This window comes from Gallinula chloropus (genome assembly GCF_964237585.1).
Source record: "Gallinula chloropus genome assembly, chromosome: 2".
Lineage (NCBI taxonomy): Eukaryota > Metazoa > Chordata > Aves > Gruiformes > Rallidae > Gallinula > Gallinula chloropus.
The window spans coordinates 108,530,606-108,552,368 of NC_140086.1; the positions used below are offsets into that span (position 1 = coordinate 108,530,606).

At 38.6% G+C, this 21,763-nt stretch overlaps 1 protein-coding gene across 1 annotated transcript in view; it reads right to left on the reverse strand.

Annotated features, from left to right (window-relative positions):
• Positions 1–21,763, reverse strand: part of POU6F2 (POU class 6 homeobox 2) — a gene marked incomplete at its 5' end in the record, with an annotated part of 311,507 nt that overhangs the window by 78,524 nt on the left and 211,220 nt on the right. The window contains one exon of the mRNA XM_084279767.1: positions 16,983–17,314. Within this exon, the coding sequence (XP_084135893.1) occupies positions 16,983–17,314 (332 nt within the window). The remainder of the gene's footprint in view (positions 1–16,982; positions 17,315–21,763) is intronic.

Sequence of the window (21,763 nt, forward strand, 5' to 3'; positions counted from 1 at the left end):
GATGCCCACAACATAATATCAGGTAAAACAAACACATTCCTCCTATAACCCCCTCCCCAAAATGTGAGAGAAATAGAGAGAAATTCCAGTCATTTCTCATTACTGTGAAGGTCAGCCTAGCTGGGAAAATTGTTTCTGCTTTACAATTCCCCAAACTGTAGAAAGCAGTTAGAGTTCTGGACAAAAACTAATGTTGCATTCAAAGGGAAAAGAGGCTGATACGGCATTGCTGCAGTAATAAGAGAATTTTTTACTCTTTCCACTTCCCTGTGAACCTAATCAACTGTGACATGAGAAAATATACTGGGCTCACCCAGCCAGAATCTGACTGCCACCTGAAAATGTCCTCAATATTCCACTGTTTGGGACTTTACAATGATCCTTCCGACATCAATTTTGTACATGTACATCAAAATGCCATTAGAAATGCTTACAAACACCTCCTGCTCACAGGCCTGCACTCAGACTCCAATCGAAGCCAAGCAGTAAAGACTCCCCAGTGGTTGACTAAAGGTTTCTTTCGATTACTCATATGAAAGCATTTGGTTATGGAAAGGCATCTTGGGGGAGCCTGGGGGATCTAAAGATCTTCCCCCTGGCCTCCCTTGTAAGCGCACTTGAATGTCATTAGGAGCAATATATATTGAAGGTACTTTAAAACCTGCCTTTAACATTTAATTAATATCTGTGAACTTATTAAGTTTCCTCATTCTCCTTGAGAGTCAACAAATAAACCATACCTTTTCAGGGTTGCAAGTATATCACAGGGAGTGAGAAGGTGTACTGAGAGAATGAGAACACATGGTATATACATCCTATCACACTCAGTTACATGGCATGTTCCTGCCTTCACATGCATGAACACACACGAGGCAGCTATAAATTAATTTAGCCTTGATAAATGTTTGGCGTATTTAATGCACTTCTTAGTGACACTTTTATTATTTCTCAGTGACGAAAAGCTGAATAAATCTAATGCAACTGAACACGATATTATCACCACCTTCTTTTGTTCTAATATTTACAGGAAATATTACAAGTGTTTGACATATAAATTGAGCATTTGACTGACTTTAATAACCATGTGATCAATAAGAACTGATATTTTTACAGTCTAAGCTCAATATTTAAAGGGCCAGGGGTCATGGATGTTTATCAAAGCACTAAGGCTAAAACTTTATTTTCAGAAACTGCAATTAATCTTTTTTTTTAAAGTCTATATTGACTTAGTATCATTAGAAGTCAAATTTTGCTCATAAAGTCTCAATCCTATTGGAGCTAGCATTTAGATATTTAGGGATTCATTTTAAATGTACTTTCCAGAACCATTTCAACACTTATATTAAAATTAGTGTTGAGTGATGGCAAGTCACTCAATACCTACATTGAAGATTATTCTTTATCCTTGGAAAATACCGATTATTTTTTTAAAAAATCTGATCAACCTTCATCACACATATGCTCCCTATGTATCTTATACTCATCTTTCCACATCAATTATCTTTTAAAAATTTCCCCCTTAAAATAACTTAGAAAACATAATTTCATTTTTCCTGATTGCAAAATTACATTCAGCCAGATGGAATCCAAACACCAGCCAGCCCTCCCAGGAAAAGTACTGCTCACTCTATGCCAAAGTGGCAGCTCTCCCATCCAAACAACTGTATCATGTAGCCTATGCATTCAGTACCTCTTCTCCCCAGAGAGAACAAAGTCAAACCAGTCTTAGCTTACATCTGGAATATTTACAGAACTCCATGTGGGCTTTTCTAGCACTTACAGAAACTCCTCATTAAAATTTCCAGCAGAAAATTCTCAAACAGAAAAGACATACATAGTAACTTAGAGGCTTTATGACCTTGCTTCGCTGTTACTTAGAATTGTTTCCTTTGTAAAAGTTGCCATGCACTTTGAGACAAGTAGGAGCATAATTCCTCTTTCTGGCCTGATGAACAGTCAATTATTGATATTCCAAGATGAAAAGTATAAGCCCTCAAGCATTTGTTTTTCTGCCAAATAAGGACACTCACCAGCATGTGGAGACCCCGGTTGAAGCCTCATGTCTGAATCGGGTGCAGTGAAAGGCTTGAACCTGAGCCTAAGACACCATTTCATGAGAGGATTTCAACAGATGCCATGAATAGACTTCTTTTCAGTGAACCTATGGCTTTCAATAAAAACTAATGTAAAAAAAAAAACAACTCTTGAGCTGTCCAGCTGTTTAAAAGGTTGTTAGGTATTTTGCAAAGGAGCAAGCTGTAAGAAAATGAGGGTGCTTACCACCCTGATGATTAGAAACCTCAGTTCTTGAGGTAACACTCCTTTGCTCAGTGCTGGATCATTTAACTGGCATGGCTGACTTTATTTTTGTAGGACAAACCCTGGTCTGTCAGAAGTTGGGAGGGTACCGAGCTTTTTCTTTCTACTTTGTGAGGAATCTCCTTTTCAGACCATTACCCCTGTTGCCTTAATGTTCTGAATCATGCCCTGAGAAATTTAAAAACAGCACCCTAATGTGAAGATTATATTCAACAGTGTGCAGCTTTGCAGTTTACTGGAAAAATGTCAGATTTAGCTTTTCTAAGCACCAGTCTGAAGTCCATGGTGATTTCCAGGATAAAGATCATTCTTTTGCAAAAAGGTTTTAAAAATTTTGATTAAAAATGTTACTGCACTATTATTATTTCCATTAGAATTCTAAGTTTTTGAGAAGTGGTGGGCATTTTTATTGTATTCAGGAAGTCTCTCCCTTTAAAAGCTCCCAAAGAAAGTGTTTTGGTAGCACTAAAATTCCCCAGTTTTGGACTCTTCCTTTTGAATTCAGTTTTTCAAATGGCATAGGGGTGCATGCACAGATGGTAAGTAAAAAGGGATGAAACCAGACTTCACAATTTTATTTCATTCATGTGAAACTTAGTCAGCTACTCCCTTTTCTTCTGTTTTATTTTTCTGGTTTGGAGCCAAATATTTCTTGAGATCATGGAATAACGTTGGGTCTCCTTTTTGCCTAAAACTAGTAGTAAGAGTTTCTCCTGTGAAGAAATTACAAAACTAAATACATTATGTCCAGAAAAACTTCTGCAAATTTCAATTTATGTTGCTCAGATGAGGGGCAAGTCTGATCTAAAAATAAGGTGACTTTATTTGCACAGCCCTGGAAAACAGAGTAGCACCTGGCTGGCCTTCAGACTTCCATGTGAGGTAATAACCAGGACTGTGATTTTGCTTTTTATGATTTGGAGTGAAGACTATTGTTAACCTAGTGAATCAGATTAAGACTTTCAAAACCACACACTGAAGATGAGGCTTCCATGTCCCTATTGATTCACAAGATAAATGGAGATGATGTGTGCAAGTGTTAAGGGCCTGTTTAGGCTGATGTTTGTCAAGGAGTATAAAGACAGAGAGCTGGGAGATGTTCTACATTTCACTATGTGGTTTGAGGTTTCTTTATAGGTTTTCCATATAAATGAATGCTATGCAAGCCATAGTTACCATGAAATAGGTATGTGGTATCTAGTGCAAAATGGCAGTAATGACTTTTTTCATAAGTAATGGCCCCAACAAAGGCATCTCAGATGTATATGCTGACACTTCTAACCGCTATCCTGATTTTTATTTTGTGAATAATTGCTCTTTCTGTATGTGACTGCTTCTTTTTCTGCTGACTCCATTCCCCTTTTGACCTGTGGACCCCTCAGATAAATATCCCAGGGATATCTGCTTTGTGTTCCAAGACATAGGGTAGTTTAATGACTTGTGAAAGTGTCTGTTTCAGCCTTTAAATAATTTACATGTTACCATGTTTTCCTCAGTAAACTGTGGTAATCTGGCTTCTAGAAATAATAGGTAAATGCTTCTTGTAATTTACTTTTTATAAAACACTACAGTTAGAAAAGAAACTCTGGAATTATCACTTGCTTGACAGGATCAGTAATCTTTGGGAGGAACAGATATCTCTGTAAAAGAAAAGAGTTAGGGTCTTTTGCTAACAGGCAACCTAAAGCTTATTACTAAGCTTCATTATGGTATGTGTGAAAAACAAATGAATAAACAAATATCAAAAAGCAGACTTCTCACCTGCTCATCTCTCTTAGGGGTTGCTGCTCTCTGGACTCAGACACAACAGCACGTCTCAGGGCAGAGCACATGTGCAGTTGTCTTCAAAAGCCTTTTATTTTTATTTTATTTGCTCACTATGGTCTGGATAGAAACTTCCTATGGGTCAGAGCTGGCTCACAGACCAGCAGTTGCACAGCTTTAATCTAAACATGCTTTACTGCCTCTTCCAGTATGCTTCTCGCACACAAGGTTTTGTACTTTTCCCACTGTTTTCCTCAGCGTGCTCTTTACCAGTGTAACCATTAGCATCATTTGACTTGTATAATATGAATCACTCGGGGGACATACAATGTACTTGTTATAAAGTTTCTGATGATATATTAATATGCCTAGATGTAAAGTTATGCATTTAAGAGCTTAGTAACTCTGATAAACACAGGACATTGTATGAACCTGGATGGCTTGGTGTGAATTATCAGAGTTTCCTGTGATACAAACTACAGACACAAGCAAGATTCTTCTAAGAAATCCAGAGGCTGGAATCTGTATTTTCACTCTTTCAAGCGCTAAGTAATAAATTCGACAGTTCACATCAATGGGACTGACTCAACCCTTCTGAAAATTAGATCAATGCTTATTCCAGAGACTAGCATTAGACTTTTGCACAGTATTATTTAATTTTAACTTGTCTACACTCCCTTTGTCCAAAGGCTAATAGAATATAATTACTCTAGGCTAGGAAAAATTTGATAATGTTGTAGGCAGCCTTACATTCAAAAATCCCTATTGTCACTTTCCCCCGATAGCTCTGTCAGTGACATGCTATTGTATCTCTCAGTCATAATCAAGTGAGATGAAAATTATTCTGAAAAGTAAATGTATGAGGAAACAACAGGAGGTACACATCAACACAAAGGATGCAACTGCCCACAGTGCACGTGCTAAAGCAAAGGTCTTCATTGCCTTACTACCATAACCACTGGGTCTAAGCCTCTTTCCACAGATATCAAAAGATGTTTTAAATTGACTTCAATTATTGCAGGACCAGGCTTGATTAAGAGATGATTTCTGCTGGAGCTCAGCATGCTGAATAGTGCCAACTCTGGAAAGAAAATGGATGGGAGTGGAAACGGATTTGGTACTTCATTTCTAGCATCTCCTCATTCTCCTCAAATCCTGAGTAGTCAAATATCTTTATATCCTCTTCTGAACAAGATTTAGGCTACAATAACATTACGCAAAGATCTATGATGACACTACTTAACCACTGCAATGCTTCTAAAAAGATTTAAAGGCACTGCCTCAAGAAGATACAAGCCTTTAAGTAAATCAGTCCTTTACAAACAAAAGGTGGTTACATTGGTATAATTTATGTGTATAAATAAATGCTCCATAAATACTTTACCACACATTTGTTTCATGGTGCAGATGTAACTTTGAGAAGCTTCCCTGGCTCTTTGAAAAATTAATGTGAATATTTTGGGAAGAAAGAAAGAGACAAGACCATTCAAATTCTGACTCTCCATCCCCAGGAGTTGATGTTATACATTTGCAGTTAAGTACCTTAGAAAGTTTCAGCTGTTTTCCACTGCCTACATACTATTGATGTTGCTACAGGTTAAGACGGAGTTCTAAAGCTGTTTCTCTTACTAGTGAGCACTTGCTTTTCAACATTTTAAAGTGAAGATGTGAACAAACCTTTGAAAAGTGACTGCATATTTCAATGCCAATATATTTTGCATGTAAAATATAAAAATCTCTCTGTGTTGCATTTGAAATCTGATAAATATTTATTATCAATGCTGTTTGCTTTTAATCTGTTCAGGATATCATTCCTCCAGCTCTTTAGTACTTAAACAAAAATGGCATTTACATTACAATATTGCTTGCCAACAATCTCATTTTCTGGTTTAGTCAGCAGCCTTCATGCTTGATTAGTCTTTAATTATACAAATACCTACATATTAAAAAAGTTTTCTTTTTTCCATACTTTGAGCATGTAATTATTTTCTCTTGCATGCAATAACCTTTAATTTTAGGATTAAGCAACTGATTCTCTTTAGTATGGATGGATTTTTTCAAGTGTTAAAGCAAATTTGGTTATTGTATTACGAGTAGGAAAATTAACTTTAGGAAAACCTTTCATTAGTGCATTTGACAGCACACTGAGCAGCTGACAGAAACTTCAAAATACTCAATGTACTTGAAAACAAAATGGATACCAGTTCTGTGTCCTCTGAAGTCAACAGCAACACTACTCTGAATTCAGCAAGCAAGTAACTGGAGCTATGTGATTCCTTTTTTGAATATTCCTTGCTTTCACAGAATTAATGTTACAGCAGTACCTAGAAGCCCAATGCAAGATCAAGGCCCCATTGCATTACACCAAACAGCTGTAAAAGTTTAAAGTCTAAAGAGATCAAACAATGGTGGAAGAATAAACAAAGGAACAGCAAGGCAAAATGACACGCGAGACAGTGACAGAGCTGGGACTGCAATCTGGCGTTCCTGACTCCAACAACCCATTTACTAGAGCACTTTGCTTCCTGATGCAAATTAATTTTCAAAAGTGGCTTCAGTAAGCAAAGGCATAGCTTGATAATGAGATTAGAGCTAAATATGCAGATTGTATGTGGTAGTAAAAGAATTCCCTCTCCTCCATTCCCTGCAGTTTTCACTCAGGAGAGCATGGACTGCCAAGTTTGGGTCTCCAGGATTGACATATGTTATCTCTATACCTGCTTGTACATTTGAAGTACCAGTGATTTCCCCCTAGACATACTCTTTGAATGTCTATGGGGAAAACATCAAGGAATTTTAGAATGGCTTGGTTTTCTCAAGTTTTGTTTATTTTTGTATTTGTTTTACATGAACTGAAAATTCTGTCAGACACATTTTGATTGCATGGAGAACATGTTTCATAGTCAGAAGGCAGTTAAAAAAATAGGAAGCTGTAATTCTCTAAAGTTAGGGAGGGAGAAGAGGGGGGAACCTTCCTAACAGCATATTGAGCTTGCTCCTGTCTCATTTGAGACCTATGAGAAACCTCCTGCCAACTTCCCTAGGATAGTGTTAGGTCTCGTTATAAAGTGAAAAGTTGCAGACAGAGGCAGGATGTAAATGCACGCAGCATCTTACTCCAGAGTGGTGATCAGTGATACAATTTCAGCCTTTCACAATGCCAACCAATCCTTATGGGTTTTTTTTTTTTTGTGTCTCTCTCCCAGTGGAAAAGGTCAGTGGGAATAAAGACACTGTGAATAACAAAGACATTGTTTTTCTTCCATCTTCTCCTCCTCCCAGCATTTTCCTTTTCATCCCTGAAATCAAGCCTTGTCCCTGAGGAATTTTACGCTGATTGAAGCTGCACCCTCAGATGAGTCCTGGATCTCGCTCCCAGTACAGCCCTAAGTCCTCATCATCTGTCCCACCCTCCAAGCCCCACACTCCCCCACCCCGGCCAGCCCCAGCCCCATAAGCCCATGGAACACCCACATTGACAGTTCTGCTTGACACTTTGCAAGGTGTCTCCCACCTCCTAAGGAAAGGTCAAGATGACATCAGCCCTCCACCACCTCAGGTCCTGTTCCAGCTGAAGCCACCAGTCCACAAGGATAGTACATACCCCAAACTGGGAGTAGAGCAAGAAGAGACAGTGCTCCAGTTGGTTCTGGCTGTCCAGATGGTTGTAAATAAGATTATAAGGTTACTATGGTGAAAATCATAAGACCATTAGCAACTAACAATTTTTATACCACTTGTTATCACATTCATTCAGAATCATCTTCTGATATCAATTTATTGACCATCACTGCTACAGACTATAATTCTTTTAGGCTTCTCTTTATAGCATCTATACTTTTGCTAAGTGTCCAGGATCCTCCCAGGTCTGACTGCTTCTCTGGTGCTTTTTAGAAAGGCACACAAAGACATTGCAGCAGTGATTGCTGCTTTAAAGAATCTTAGCTCCTTTAAGAACTAAAATGCACCATCATCATTCCTTTAGTAAAAAGATAATCCTAGCAATATAGGATGTGCTATTTTCATACATCAGTTTTTCTCTTCTGGAAACTAAGCTCTGCCTTCTGATCTCTTTCACAAACATAACCTAGCTTGGTTCTCCAACTGGAATCCTCACAGGATATTATTTGATCTCTAAGCTATCAGAAATAACTCAAATTCCTGTTGTGCAGGAAATTCTCCTGATTTAAGTCATAATTTCTGACACAAATGCAGATAGAAGGTGGAATACTAAGATGTTGCTGCCAAACAAAACTTGAATTTGAAAATTCAAGCAGATTTCAGCAGATTTCAAACCATCACCATGAATTAAAGTGCTTTCAATTTTTTTTGTTAAATCACTATGTAATAAATTGTTTATCTACAACTTAAGCTGATTTTAAACAAAAGCTATCCTCAGTTCTATGCACTTCTCAGGCCTAAAATGTAAAAATAAGAAGAAACTTTGGGCAGGGGAGAACTTTGTGGAGCTACACCATTGTTAGAAAAGAAAAATCACATAGAATATTTCTGATCAGTTTGCATTATTACAGTATCAAAATAAAAAAATGTGTGTATTTCAAAGGTAAGACAATTTATTTTTTTTCCAGGAATCACAGTCCTCATCTAACTTCTTGTTCTCTTTCCTTTACTCCATCTCCTTTGTCAGCTGGTGACCAATATCTTAATTTCTTGACTTCGTCCTGGATCAGCAGCAAAAAATACATTTGTGCTACAAGACAGGTTGTCTTAAAAATCTTTCTAACCTTGCTGGTGGAATGAATACTAGGGAAATGGCAAAAGACTTCTCTTCCAGTTGAACACATTATGGTGGGGCCCCTTAAGACCTACAACCCATCTCTTTCTAACATGGATTCAAACAGTGATTTGTATCTTCTATTTTTTACTTGTTTTTAAAGCTTTATAGCAGAATGTAGTATATTACAAGCTCATAATTTAAAAATAAATTTTATGATCATCACATCTATAAGGTATCAAGTCTGATTGTTGATTTCTGACCTGCTAGGGGATACCTTCTCATCTTGTGTGCTGCTATTGCTTAAACAATCACAATTTCCTCATACCCTAACCTATCTAGAGGTCTTAGAAATACACATTTTCTGACTTGTGGCTGAGGTGGTAACCTCTGACCTTCTAATTTTTCCATTTCCATATAATTAATCATTGGTTACTTCAAAAGAAAGCAGAAGGTTGGTGGAGAAAGGGGAATATGAAACAAGAAGGATTTGGACAGCTCATGTTTCCAGTGAGACTCCCTGGATAAAAGGATTTTTTTTTTCTTTTGCCTAATTTGTTTCTAGTTGCAGCACTAAGGTCAGAATAAGCCAAGAGAATGAATGGAATAAATGTCCTGATGGGCTGCCCGAAGCTGCCTGGTGTTACGGATCAGCGTAAAACCAGCTCTCTTTCCTCTGCCTGGGCCGATGTAACTCACTGGAGTGGCAAATTACATCAGACCTACAGCTGTAACCCGACATTATGATTAATTTGATCAGTAATTTCTCCTGTTTTTCATTTTAATCGGTGTGACTATTCTGCTGTGGCAGGTCTTTCAGATCTAATTAAGATAAATTTCAGAGTAAAAGACTTGGCAGAATTTTCGAGTCAAATCCGAGCGTCAAGTGTGAAGACCTGCAGCACCAGTCAATCAATTTCCAGTAAAGACGGCAGGTTGTAACTCAGCAATCAACCCATTAACACTTAAAAAATTTCATAATCTCCAAGCCTCTGCTTAGTCACTCTCTCAAAACATTCTGGCTAGAAATAAAAAAGAGAAAGTATTATTATTTTTTTAAACACCTGCTCTAAACTGCACCTACTAAAACCACTAACAGAATCCACAAGTGGATACTCTGATAGATTTCTGTTAATACTGCTGAAAAAAAAGCTTTATTTTAAACTTTAAAACAGTCTGGAGTGGCTTTTTTTCTTTTTTCTTAATTTTTTTTTCCAGGCAGTACCTAGAAGCTGAGCAACCTCTTTTAGGTGCTTATTTGTACAAGGGGGTGTGAATGATACAACATCAGGGCTATATCACTTCCAGAATATTGCTCCTCAATCAGATTCAACAAGTCCACTAGGTTCTCTGTGTTCACTTGGTCCACTCACTTGCTTCCAAGCAGAAGAATTTTGTTTTCACAGAACTAGAAACCTCTGATGACTTGCAATTTTTTCTTTTTTTTTTTTTTTTCATTACAAAGATGTGAAGGGTACAAAAAATATCAGAAAACAGATTCATGCTTTGGGATATTCCCTATTTCCTTGAAAAGTTTTTGGAAATGTAAGTGAAAGGATAAATTAAGATAAATTAATGCTACCTAAACAGATCTACTGGATTTTAAAGAGGTGCTATGTCAATTTTTTCCATCCCTGAGATCCCCAAGGGTCCTCCTCTCTGCCTAGAGAGGCTTTGGAAATAGAAGACCTTATGGGATATGGATCCTTTCCCAAATTTGTCCTGGGAGGATGTTATGTATTTATTTTCCCATTTATTAAATACTTCAATTGCTTTAGGGAGTTTATTAAAAGCTCCCATTTAAGAAGCCAGAGCTTGCTGGGCAAACAGCTCCACTTTCCTCTCCTTCAGAGAATTCTCTAGCAAATGGTTTCCTATATTAGCCTCAGCTTCTGCCCCTTGGGTGCTAATAATGCCAGTTGTTTTGCTCGAAGATTAATTTCCTTTGCTTTAAATGTGATTCAGACACCAGTACTCCTTGTGCTTCTCAAAATAGCAACACCTGCAGAGTGTATTTGGATGGACCAGGCAGCCAGTGTTCCAACTGAGAGAAGGTTTCCTCAGGGAACGAAGAGACTTGCTTATAAAGTCTCTTTGAGAAGTCTTAAACATCTCTTTGCTCTGTTTAAATGCAGTATTCAACAGCTTTATAGTGTGAAGTCCCAATGCCTCAAAGACCCCAGAAAAGCAGGGAACTTCTGGGAGAAGGACGACACAGCTGAGGAGAAGATCTGAAACCCTCCCCAATCCTGTGGATGGATGCAGTCTCACATGTAAATAGAACTAGCCTTTCTGTGGAAATGATGCCCATGGATCTCCAGGTAGACACGCAGAGTAGCAGCCCTCACATGAGCTAGCTGAGCCAGGCAACCAGCTTGCGTCTCTGCACTGTGCACCAGTGCCAGGGAGCATGGTACAGCACGGTGCAGAGACACCCGAGTGTCCAGCTAGGACAAACTGCCAAGTTGCCATACTGGAGTGGCCTAACCAGTGGCAGACCCAGGAGGGGTGAGAGGATCATAGAAGTGCTCAGAAGAGGTGAGAAAAGAGGAGAAGAAGTAGTAGTAGTAGTGCATCCTCCCTGGATGCAGCGAAAAGCAAAGCCAACAAATTCTCAAGAAAGGTACAAGTTTGTGGTGTGGTTCACAGAACTACTGCAGTGGCAGCAAAAGGAAAAGCATAAAAACGAAAGGAGGGGACCTGAATCAGAGCAGGATATGCAGTGTATAATAAGCACATGTGTGCAGTATATCAGTATGACTTTCTAGCTAGTGGAAAGTTTTAAACAAGTAGTTGCCTTTTCCACTCATGAAATCACGTTTATCAATCTACAAAAATAATTAGAATACCGTAACAATACTCAGAAATCCAAACCTGTCAGTAGAACAAGATGTTTAAAACTTTCTGGACCTGTTTCAAACAAGCAGAGGATGAAATACGCAAAATATTCTCAGCAGTTCACCAAGCTCAACTCAATTAGATGACTGCAGGGAGTTTCTATGTTATTATTTTAGAACTGAGATGTGGGTCTGGCCAGTACCTTCTAGAAATCCGGCTAAGATTAGCACTTCAAAAGGTTCACTTTAAGCAGGTGATGGGCATGAACCTTGCTGAATAAACATCCATTGTATGTCTCTATATCACATGTTGCCTTGTGACATTCAATAACTTACTTCCTATTGATAGTAAAAATTAGGAAGTTTTGGAAAATGGATTCAAAGCACTAGGTTTGCTCACCATTCTCAAAATATTTCCTTGTCAAACTGATTACTGAGTAACTTGCGAACAGGCAGTCATACATTGCACTATATCATATGCAGAACGAAGGCTAGGTAATTTTAGGGACGCAAACAAACGAAAAAAAATACTAAAAGGAAACCCACAGTGGGATTACTGGTGTCATAATCTTGATCAAGTTTTCTTGATCTCAGAATTCAATAAGCATGAGAAAAATACAGCAGGTCTTGGATTTGAATACAGATGTAAAAACAGCCTATGACTACAGTCCTTGCAAACTTATCCCAGTTGCTTTCCTCAAACCAAAAGACTTGGTTAGTTCTTCTGTACTATAAATATATGTAAAACACTGAAATTTCTTTAAAGTAGATTTTTCCTTAATGAGAAGCCAATCCGCGAATGAGGCTGGGGGGCAAAAGGAAGGGGTGGTTTGGTTTTTTATGACTGTTGGAGCCTCAGGCATCTGTGTACACATTCTCCCTCATTTACAGCTGAGTGTTTCAGCCTTTCTGTTTCTATTTTCTCCTTTGTTATAAAAGTGTTGAGGTTCCAAATACATTATTTAAGATTAGTATGAAAATTTAATCTGAAGGAGGTTCTGGTTTTGCTATCCTAGAGTTTGCTATTACTTGCAAGTTTTTTCTGCTGTTGCCATCTCCTCACTTCCTTTCGTCCCTCCTTTTATTATTATTTTTTTCTCACTCATCATCTTCCATCAGCTCCAGTTATTGTAGGTAGGCTTCTATGACAAAAAGATGCTTTAGGAAAGAGTTCTGAAAACGGTCAGAATAATTTTACAGTGAGGCAATCCCTGGAGAACTTCCTGTTTGTCTGTTCCTATTCACACATGAACAGAGCAGTAGAAATCATTGGGAATTCTTCTATTCCTATAGTGCAGCTCTCCCTTTGTAGATCTGGCTGTGGCTGTTCATCTTATCCACATTGCTAAAATGTACAGTGAGTGTCAGTGCCAGAAGCTAACCCCCATTTGGAGCCAGTTAAATATGTGTTGCTGATACAAAGCACCTTATTCTGGTAGTCAAGCAGAATAATTGGATACTCAGTACTTGACTCATCTAATTTTATACAGCATATAATCAAGATCTTATGGCTCCAGAAATTTAATTGAATGGAAACTCTGTAAAAGGTGCTAACTATCCTTTGAAGTTGCAACTTGCTGATCATTCAAGAAACCACATAGTTTGCCATGTAATAACATTAAACATTCACAGGAGAAGTGTAGTTGTACAAGTGTGTTTTCCCAGTCCCCAATTTACATGTTTTTTTGGGTTTCAAAGTCCCCAATTTACAAATGAACTAGGTTGTCTTTCACCTGTGAGTTCTTTTGTCTCAATTGACACAATGGAAGTAAAAGTCAAAATATGACTATCTACAGGAGGAACTTCATCATTCAAAGGTGAAGGAATGAAAGTCTTCATCATCTAACCGACCTACCTCCTGAAATACAGCTCTGCTTTGGAGAACCATCCTCTGGTCTGTTGTTTTTTGCAAATCAGCTATGACCCTGGTTCTGTGGTATTTTCCTTCTACCACTGTAAGCCTGGAGCATCATCACTAGTGTCAGCACATAATCCAGGCCCTGGAACCTGAAGTGAGGTTTTTCATCTTTCTAGACAATCATTAAAAGACTTCCTAAAAATAATAGTTTTATAACTCCAATCCAGCCCACTGAACTGAGTAAAGAATAGTGATAAAATTAGAACAAAGTATTACAAAACAATCTGACAGGAATAATTCTGAGACTTTTAGCTGGTGTACGCTGCTCCGGTATTATTAATTTCTGATCAGGTAGCAAAAGTATCTCACCCAGGTATACCTAAGCAAGTCACTTTCATTTAATTTGCCTTCTGAAGGACATGACAGCATCTGTACATTTTGAGATGTAATTGCTGTTATCCTTCAGAGTTTTTTGAAACAAACACAATCATCCTCCTGAATTACTGACTTTCCATGACAATTTTTTGAGGTTGCATTGTTCTAAACTAATATCTTTCAGACAGATCCTGAATAATGTAAGAGGATAAAGCCCACATGAAAAAATCAGGAATTCAGAAATGAAATTTAAGCTGTCAAACTTTAACTTAGTTGATCTTTATTCCCTTAATATTCTTCAAACAAAACCCATTTCATTCTAGTTCATAAAGAACATTACCTTAGAGGCCATAAAATCGCTGAATTTTGTTCTAGGTCGATTTTAAAGTTAAAGCATTAGACATTAAAAGAACCCACCTTCTAAGCAGCTATTATGAACTGGATATATGAGCTGCTGCCAAATTTGTGCTCCCTCCTTTTTTTATGTTTGCGCAGAAGAAAACAATTTCAGATCCAGTCCTCAAGCTAGATGTACAGGGGTAAAACAGATTTTCTGTTTCATTAGAATGGTAAAACAAATTTCATGGAGAAGATCTTACCAGTTCTCTGCTGGGGGATTGGACCCAATGATCACTCGAGGTCCCTTCCAACCCCTATGATTATGATTCCTATGATTCTATGATTCAGAAAGGTACTCAAACACATCCTTCAACCATATATCCAATGCAACAGCAGTTCCTCTGGAAATATTTCTGAATGCCACTTGTTTGCATATTAAAGAGTTTCACCATTTTCAGCAATATGACAGAGCATGTTTGAAGTCCTCAAGTATTTCTTAGGGAAGCTTGAGAAGTAGTAGCCTTCCTGTAGCAATGTCTAGAAGGCCAAACTAATGGCCCTACACACATTGCTAAGGTAAGGTCTGAAGTACTGTGCTGAATCCTTGGCTTCTCTTCTGGATGTCAGCACATGACATATTTGTGTCTGTTAACAAACTCTGGGTTTTCGTGCTATTATAAATGTTGAGGTTTAGAGAGGAAAGAACATTGAAAATACTTATCCCAAATTTATTAGTAACTCTCTAATTCTGAGCCAGAGCTGACAGCTAATGACTTCTAATTCCTTGACTGTTGTTCTGAAAGTGTCCCAGTCATGCAGCTGGTTTAGCAGTACTGGCTTAGCTCATCCCATGGGGAATGCCAGACCTCTCACGCTGGTGTCTTTCATTAACTTTAATCCCAGTTCCTAAAGGGTTTAAGGGATAGCATTTGAACTAAAACCACCTCAGAGAACTTGATTCTTTCCTTCGCCTTCTGTTGAGTTTGCCACGTCCAGATTACCCTTAGAAGGGTAGTTTTAAGGATAAGCATGCTAAAGAAAGTGAAAAAACATTGACATAGGCCCCCCATATGCCAGGCATTGATGGTTTTCCTCTTCTGCAAATGAGATGTAACCCTGGAGAGCTAATGGTAGAAGTGCTTCTATTGGCCTGTAGCTGTAGGTCACAGGTGAGAGTGGAATTACACCGATTAAGTTGAGATTTAGATTTGGACCAGAGGCTATATTAGAGCTAAGACCTCAGATTCAGTGTTAGTACAACCCCCTTGAGGTATGGTTACTGAAATAATCCACTCCCTCCCTACTGCAACTCTAATTTATGAGTGCATTTGCTTTCCTTGGAAAACTGAATGCCATTTGAAGCAAAATATCCAGCAGGTTGTTTTAGCAACATATAGCGTATACAGTTACTGTGCATACATTACAGCTGCATCAAGACAATAAATTGTAACAGACGCTCCTCTGGAAATATTCCTGTCTCTGTATGTCAATAATCTGCATACTAAAGAGTCCCAAAGCACTCACTAGCATGATAGACCGGGCATTAAGTGGTGCCTAAGTAGCCCTTAAGACACAACAAAGAAGAAGCTCTAGTAACATGCACTACTACAGGAAAAAGTTCAGGAAGCAAGGACACATCTTTTGTGGACTTTTAAGTCTATTATCTAAACCATTAAAAATCAGATTTGATGCAATTTAATTGACGCTAAAATTAATGCAGGTTTAACTGGACACATGGCAAACATAGCTTCTTGTAAACCAATCCCTTAATTGTTTGGAAAAGGATTTTTTAATTATTAAGCTAATGCAGTTTAATTTCTGCAGGAAATGGAGCTGAATATATCAGCATGGATAAAACCTTTAAAGAGGTGCCTCAAAATTTAGAGAATAAAGTGAATAGAGACTTTGGTGGTTTCTAAGTACAGTTCCATTGCCCAGTGAAAAAGATTCTTCTCACTTCATAGGCTACCCTGGTGTTTGTTCAGATCATACTTGTGGGTAGAAAGGTGTTATCGCAGGACATGAATATAGCATGACATACGCAATGCAAAAACACATGAATATAAGAAATCAGGGCCACTGGATCAGAGCTCTCCCGTTTCTGCCTGGAATTCCAAGACAGGCAGATCCCAGAATTAATGTGGGTGCCAAAAATGTTAGTCTATTAAAAAACATCTGTGTAATTGGAGTGAGGGTCTAGGAAAGGCATTAACTGGCATTGTTTGCTTTGGATTCTATACTGGGACTCTAAACAGAAATATTTGATTCTTAACAGGATAAATGTTAGGACTGTGATTTCAAGAGGAAGGACAGCCCATCCATCCCTTGCACACATCCACCAGCACATCTATTTGTTTTAAGGACACTCAGGATCATCTGCTAATCACCAGATAACTTTGCTGTTCTCAGAAGTTATCATAAAGGGTGACTGCTGGACACAAGCCATTTGTGAAGGTCACATGCTGAACCTGTGTAAAAAAATAGCTAGTTTTCTATGGGGTTTATAATATGGACTTTAAAAGAAGAAGATGTTTACTCTTTGCAAAGGACTAAGACCATAAGTAGTTGTGCTTTTCTGGCTTATCAGGACTTTTAGCTGTTCTATGCTACGGTCCTGTAAGGATTAATTGATATGAGGTGGCATTTCTCAGTCTGTATGGTCAGAAGGTGTAACCTTCACCTGCTTTTCCCTTGCAGTGGGAGAGCATGCACTTTCTGTTATTAGACCATTAGAGATTTTTCTGTGGCATCCTACCTGCAATGGATTTGGTGAAGTAAGAGGAGATGGAAGGCCATGCCCTGGTGACTGGCTGGGTTTCTGAGGGGAGTTGGAGGACTGTGGGGCTGAAGAAGGTTGGCTCTGGCTCTGAGACTGTGTTTGGTTCTGCTGTGGTGGTGCTGACGGCTGTGGCTGTGGCTGCTGGGTCTGCTGGGGTGGCTGTGGAGTCTGTGCCTGCTGACCTTGCTGCTGCTGCTGCTGGCTTTGCTGCTGCTGTTGCTGCTGCTGACCTTGCTGCTGCTGCTGTTGATGCTGGAGCTGCTGAAGATGCTGAAGCTGTTGAAGCTGGGAGTTCAGGGATGAGGTAGCTGTGAATTGAAGAGAGGGAAGTGAGTTATGTAGGTTTCAGTAATACCTAGTGTGTTAAAGATATTCTGGATTAAGTTCTGGTTCTGTTACATTGTGGGGGACACTGTCCACAGAGGTCCACTGGCTTCAGACTTCAGGTTGTGGCAGGAAACATGTTCCCACAAAAATAGCCCAAGGTTCTGCCAGTGCAGTTCTGCAGTAAGAGTCAGGCTTCATTGGAGGCTATGAGAGCCAACCTTTGGAAGGGTTACAGCTCTGCCCACAGGATGGGCATCAATGCTGATCAGCAGTCGTTGCTAAGACTAGCTGATCAGAATTTTGCCTGCCTAGGGAAGAGGTGAACAGGGTATCACTGTACACAGCATAGCAAGAACCATAGAGAATGCTCTGAAAAGAGCTTTGTCATGTTTTTATAAAGTATGGGTTAGGAAATAAAACATGCAGCTGTGAAATATCTTGTGCAATGCATAGGTAGCAAAAACACCCAATAAAATGTCTCTGAAATTAGAACGGCTCCTTATCACTCACATCTAAAAGCTATAAAGTTCCTCTTACCCAATAGGTTAGGTATTCTGTACACTTGCACTGCTCACTTACTCCAGATAGTAAAGGTCTGTTGTGTTTTGCTAGCATGTGTTCCAAATGTGAGGCTTGGAAACTGGTGGCTCCCAACCTGCTGCACCGAGGAGCAAACTTTATCTCCCAGAGTCACTTTCAAATTGACTGAGGCATTCATTAAAGTCAGGAAGACAGGAAGTGTGCCACAGGGATGTCACTAAGGAAGAACAGCTTTGAGCATCATCCAGAACATCATAGGAATCTGATGCTTTCTGTATGCTCCGAATAAGTCACCTGGGGCTCTGGCCTTACCCACATTAATCAGCATCCTAGGGGTGGCTGTAAGATCCCAAGAGGATGAGCTTACAAGGTCACTGCAGTATTTTGCATTCTGTATGCTGGTTTTGCCATTGTCACTCTGTATTCTAATTTCCATCAGCAGAAGCCAAAGTAAACTGGGAATGAATAAAATCTGTCATTTCTAAAACAGTGTTCAGATTTCATGGCCAGAAACTCTGCCCACCAAGTTATTTGCGGATTGGCAGATAAAGCCAAGTCATCTCCACTTTCTTTTCATGCCGACATCCCTATTTCAGCTTTCCAGATGTCTACGCCCTGGGGATGAACCTGAGGTCTCGGTACAACTTATGAGATCAATGAGCCATATACTGGAATACGCAAACGAAAAAAGAAAAGAAAATGGAGAAAGATGAGGCAGAACATGTAAGCCAGAAAAGGCTGTATGAAGGAAAGGTAAAAGGCTTGATAGGAAGAGCTGTTGGTCACCTGTTCCTGTACCCATAGCTACTCTAAATTTTCTTTCACCAGAGGTGGGAATCAAACTACAAATGTGCCTTCATAAGAATTATAGTAATGTTTATGTGACTTCAACAAAAAACCTGAAAATGCAGAGAAGGAGGACTCGCAACACCAGTGAATTTCCATGTTACTGATGGAAGTATTGTGTATCACCATAAACCAGAGTGACCATCAGATTAAAAACATGCATGGTATCTCATGCAAAATAAATCATCCTGGAGAAGTAAGGATACACTTCCATCAATTCCATGATGAGATCTTGTACCTAAACGCCCCCAAACCAAGAGGCAGTAGGCAGAAACATAATCTAAGGCCTATGAGAACAAAGAATGGAGAAACTGTATATACAAGAAAGCACAGGCAAATACTAACCATAGCATGGAATAATAGTCACTATTTCCATCTTTAGGCATGTACACAGAAGCAGAAAGACCCTTCCCATTCCCATGAGGAAAAAAATAATCTAGATCAGCTCTTTATCTTGTGCAGGCCATTTCCTCACCTGTGGTAGCTTAGCAGTCTGAACAAACCATTGATAACTGTATGCAAAGAAAATCTGTTCGTATAATAAAAAAAGCATCACTGCCTGGACTTCTTAAAATGGGGACATGCAAGACATGAAGGGAGCAGTAAAGAAACCCAAAGTGTAAAATAAATTAAATTTCTTTTTTAGATAAAACAAATGAAGGTGTGGTTACATTTCCTGGCATAAAGTTTATTATTTTGTGTGTTTACATGTAGCTCAGATCAATCAGAATACTAATATATAATAATTATTAGTATTAGTGTTCACCACAGAGCATTAAATTTTCTTCCATGATGCTTTTGTTGAAATGTTGCCAAACAGTGTTATAAATAGCCCCACAAAACTGCAGTATCTAAAGCACAGATGCGGATCTACAGAAAAAGCACTGATCGGTTTGTTTGCCAATGTACACAAATTGCCAGTGGAATGCAGTTTTACTAAATGTATGAATCTGCTTAAGAAAGAAATATCATATTGGTGCACATGTTCAGATTCACCTGCTAATGATTCATCTAATGGTGTAGGTCTCAGTTTCATTAACAAGTCATGACTTTGATCAGCTGTTAAATTACTGTCTTAAAAATTAAATCTTCATTAAACTTCCATTCCCCACAAGACCAATACTAAGTTTAATGGGCATTTTGATTTGCATATCATTTCTTCCACCAATGTATAAAATGAGACAGATTCTGGAGAGAAGAAAAAGGGGAAAAAAGTGCCAGAGCACTCTCAGATGGTGGCTTGATATAGACTTTTTTTTTTTATTTATTCCCTTTCTAGGAGTAGAAAAGTTTTGTATTCAGTACTGCTCAATACTTGAATGTTGGCCAATGCAGGAATATCAGTATCTCTACCATTCTCTTCTGTACTGGGAGCGCACTCATTCTTACTGGGATGGAAGGTAGTTCCTGGGGGAAAATTTTGTTGGTGGAGAAAAGTTACTTCATGGAAAAGTTTCCAAGTTCTCTGCCAGCAACTGCAAAACATTATTCAAATAAGTTCCTGTCTTTTCACATAATTCCTTTAAAAAGCCTCTTCAAAGCTGGCTATCATGCTGAGCTATACAATGCATCAAAGTAACTTAGTGAGGTATGATTGTTTAACATGCTGTTGCTAAACAAACAGATAGGGAATTCAAGAAGGACTGTTGGGTCGGACAAGGCTTTCCCAAAGCCATGCGGTAGGCTCCAGATCATGCCTGCCGTCCAGTGTTCACGCTGCCTGATTGCACTGTCTCTCACAATGTCTATACTACCCACAGTAGGGGCTGTGTCATATTATTGTTTGTAATCAAATCCAACCCAACTCCCAGAGCTTCCTGGCATGCCTCATCCATTATAAATCGTATACCTGTCTAGCATTTGTCACTTTCTGCAGAGTTTGGAGCCTGATGGAATTTCAGGTGGTACAACAGTGCTATGTCGGCATGTATAAAAGATAACATGCACTGCCTACCTCACAGGAATATTTTTATGAATTACTGGCTAACAGGCAGGTAAAACTTTGTCATATTAAAGAGGCAAGTGCCTACTTTCTTTCAGAATTGCTGTCAACAATTAAAAAACCTGCAAAATTTGCAAAAAAAAATTATTCTATGGTTAAAAAAAAGACAACATAAAGCACATCACTTTAAAAGGGAGATAATTAACTAATAGTGTATGCAAGCTATGCAAAACTGCAAGGAAAGTCCACAAACTCTGTGTGACATGCCAACTTTCCTCAACAAAAATAAATGTTGAAAATATACCAGGTATCCAAGAATCTGGTAAGGAAAACCTATGCCTACAAGGAAACAATGACAGGAGTGGTTTTCAAACTTGAGTTTTAACTATAATTTCTTGGTTGCTGCAGTGCCATCACAGAATTCCCAAGGGATCACCTCATGTTTTATGATCCTACTTTAAGCAGATTATGCTTAGCCACATTACCAAATCATTTACATTAGAATAAGAGATATGGAGCTAAGTCATGCAAATGGATGGTCAAGAGGCAGTGAAAGCAAACTTTCTGATTTCCCAGGTCAACTGCTTCTATCCTTATCACAGACCTCAGATTACTTGAATGATACAGAGAAAGTTATGATGGAAAGAACACACTCCTTAACTTTCTTTGGCATACTGCTGCTATGTGTTTACAATATTTACATAAAATGTTGTCCTTTCACGTTTTCCTTCTGTCTTCTGTTCCTCTGATGGTTGTCTACAGAGGAAACTAAAATGAAACTAATACGCCCCTCTGTCAAGTAGAACAGTGCAATGGGAAAAATTCAGCTCTGATATAACCATCCTGAAAGCATCAGTCTGATTCCATGATGGGGAGAATGAGGGAACCATTTTCTTAGCAGAAAATCCGTAAAGGTTCTGTCTTCAAATCCCAGTCCTAGTTGTATTCACTGAAAATAACATCAACTTCCTGCTGCCTCTGGCTAATACAGTATTGCTTAAGTATGGCAATGGCTCTGGACATACTTTAAATAAAAATATATATTTGAAAATTTAATCACATTTCTCCAAAAAGCAAGGAATATAAGTAAGCTCAGAAAAGT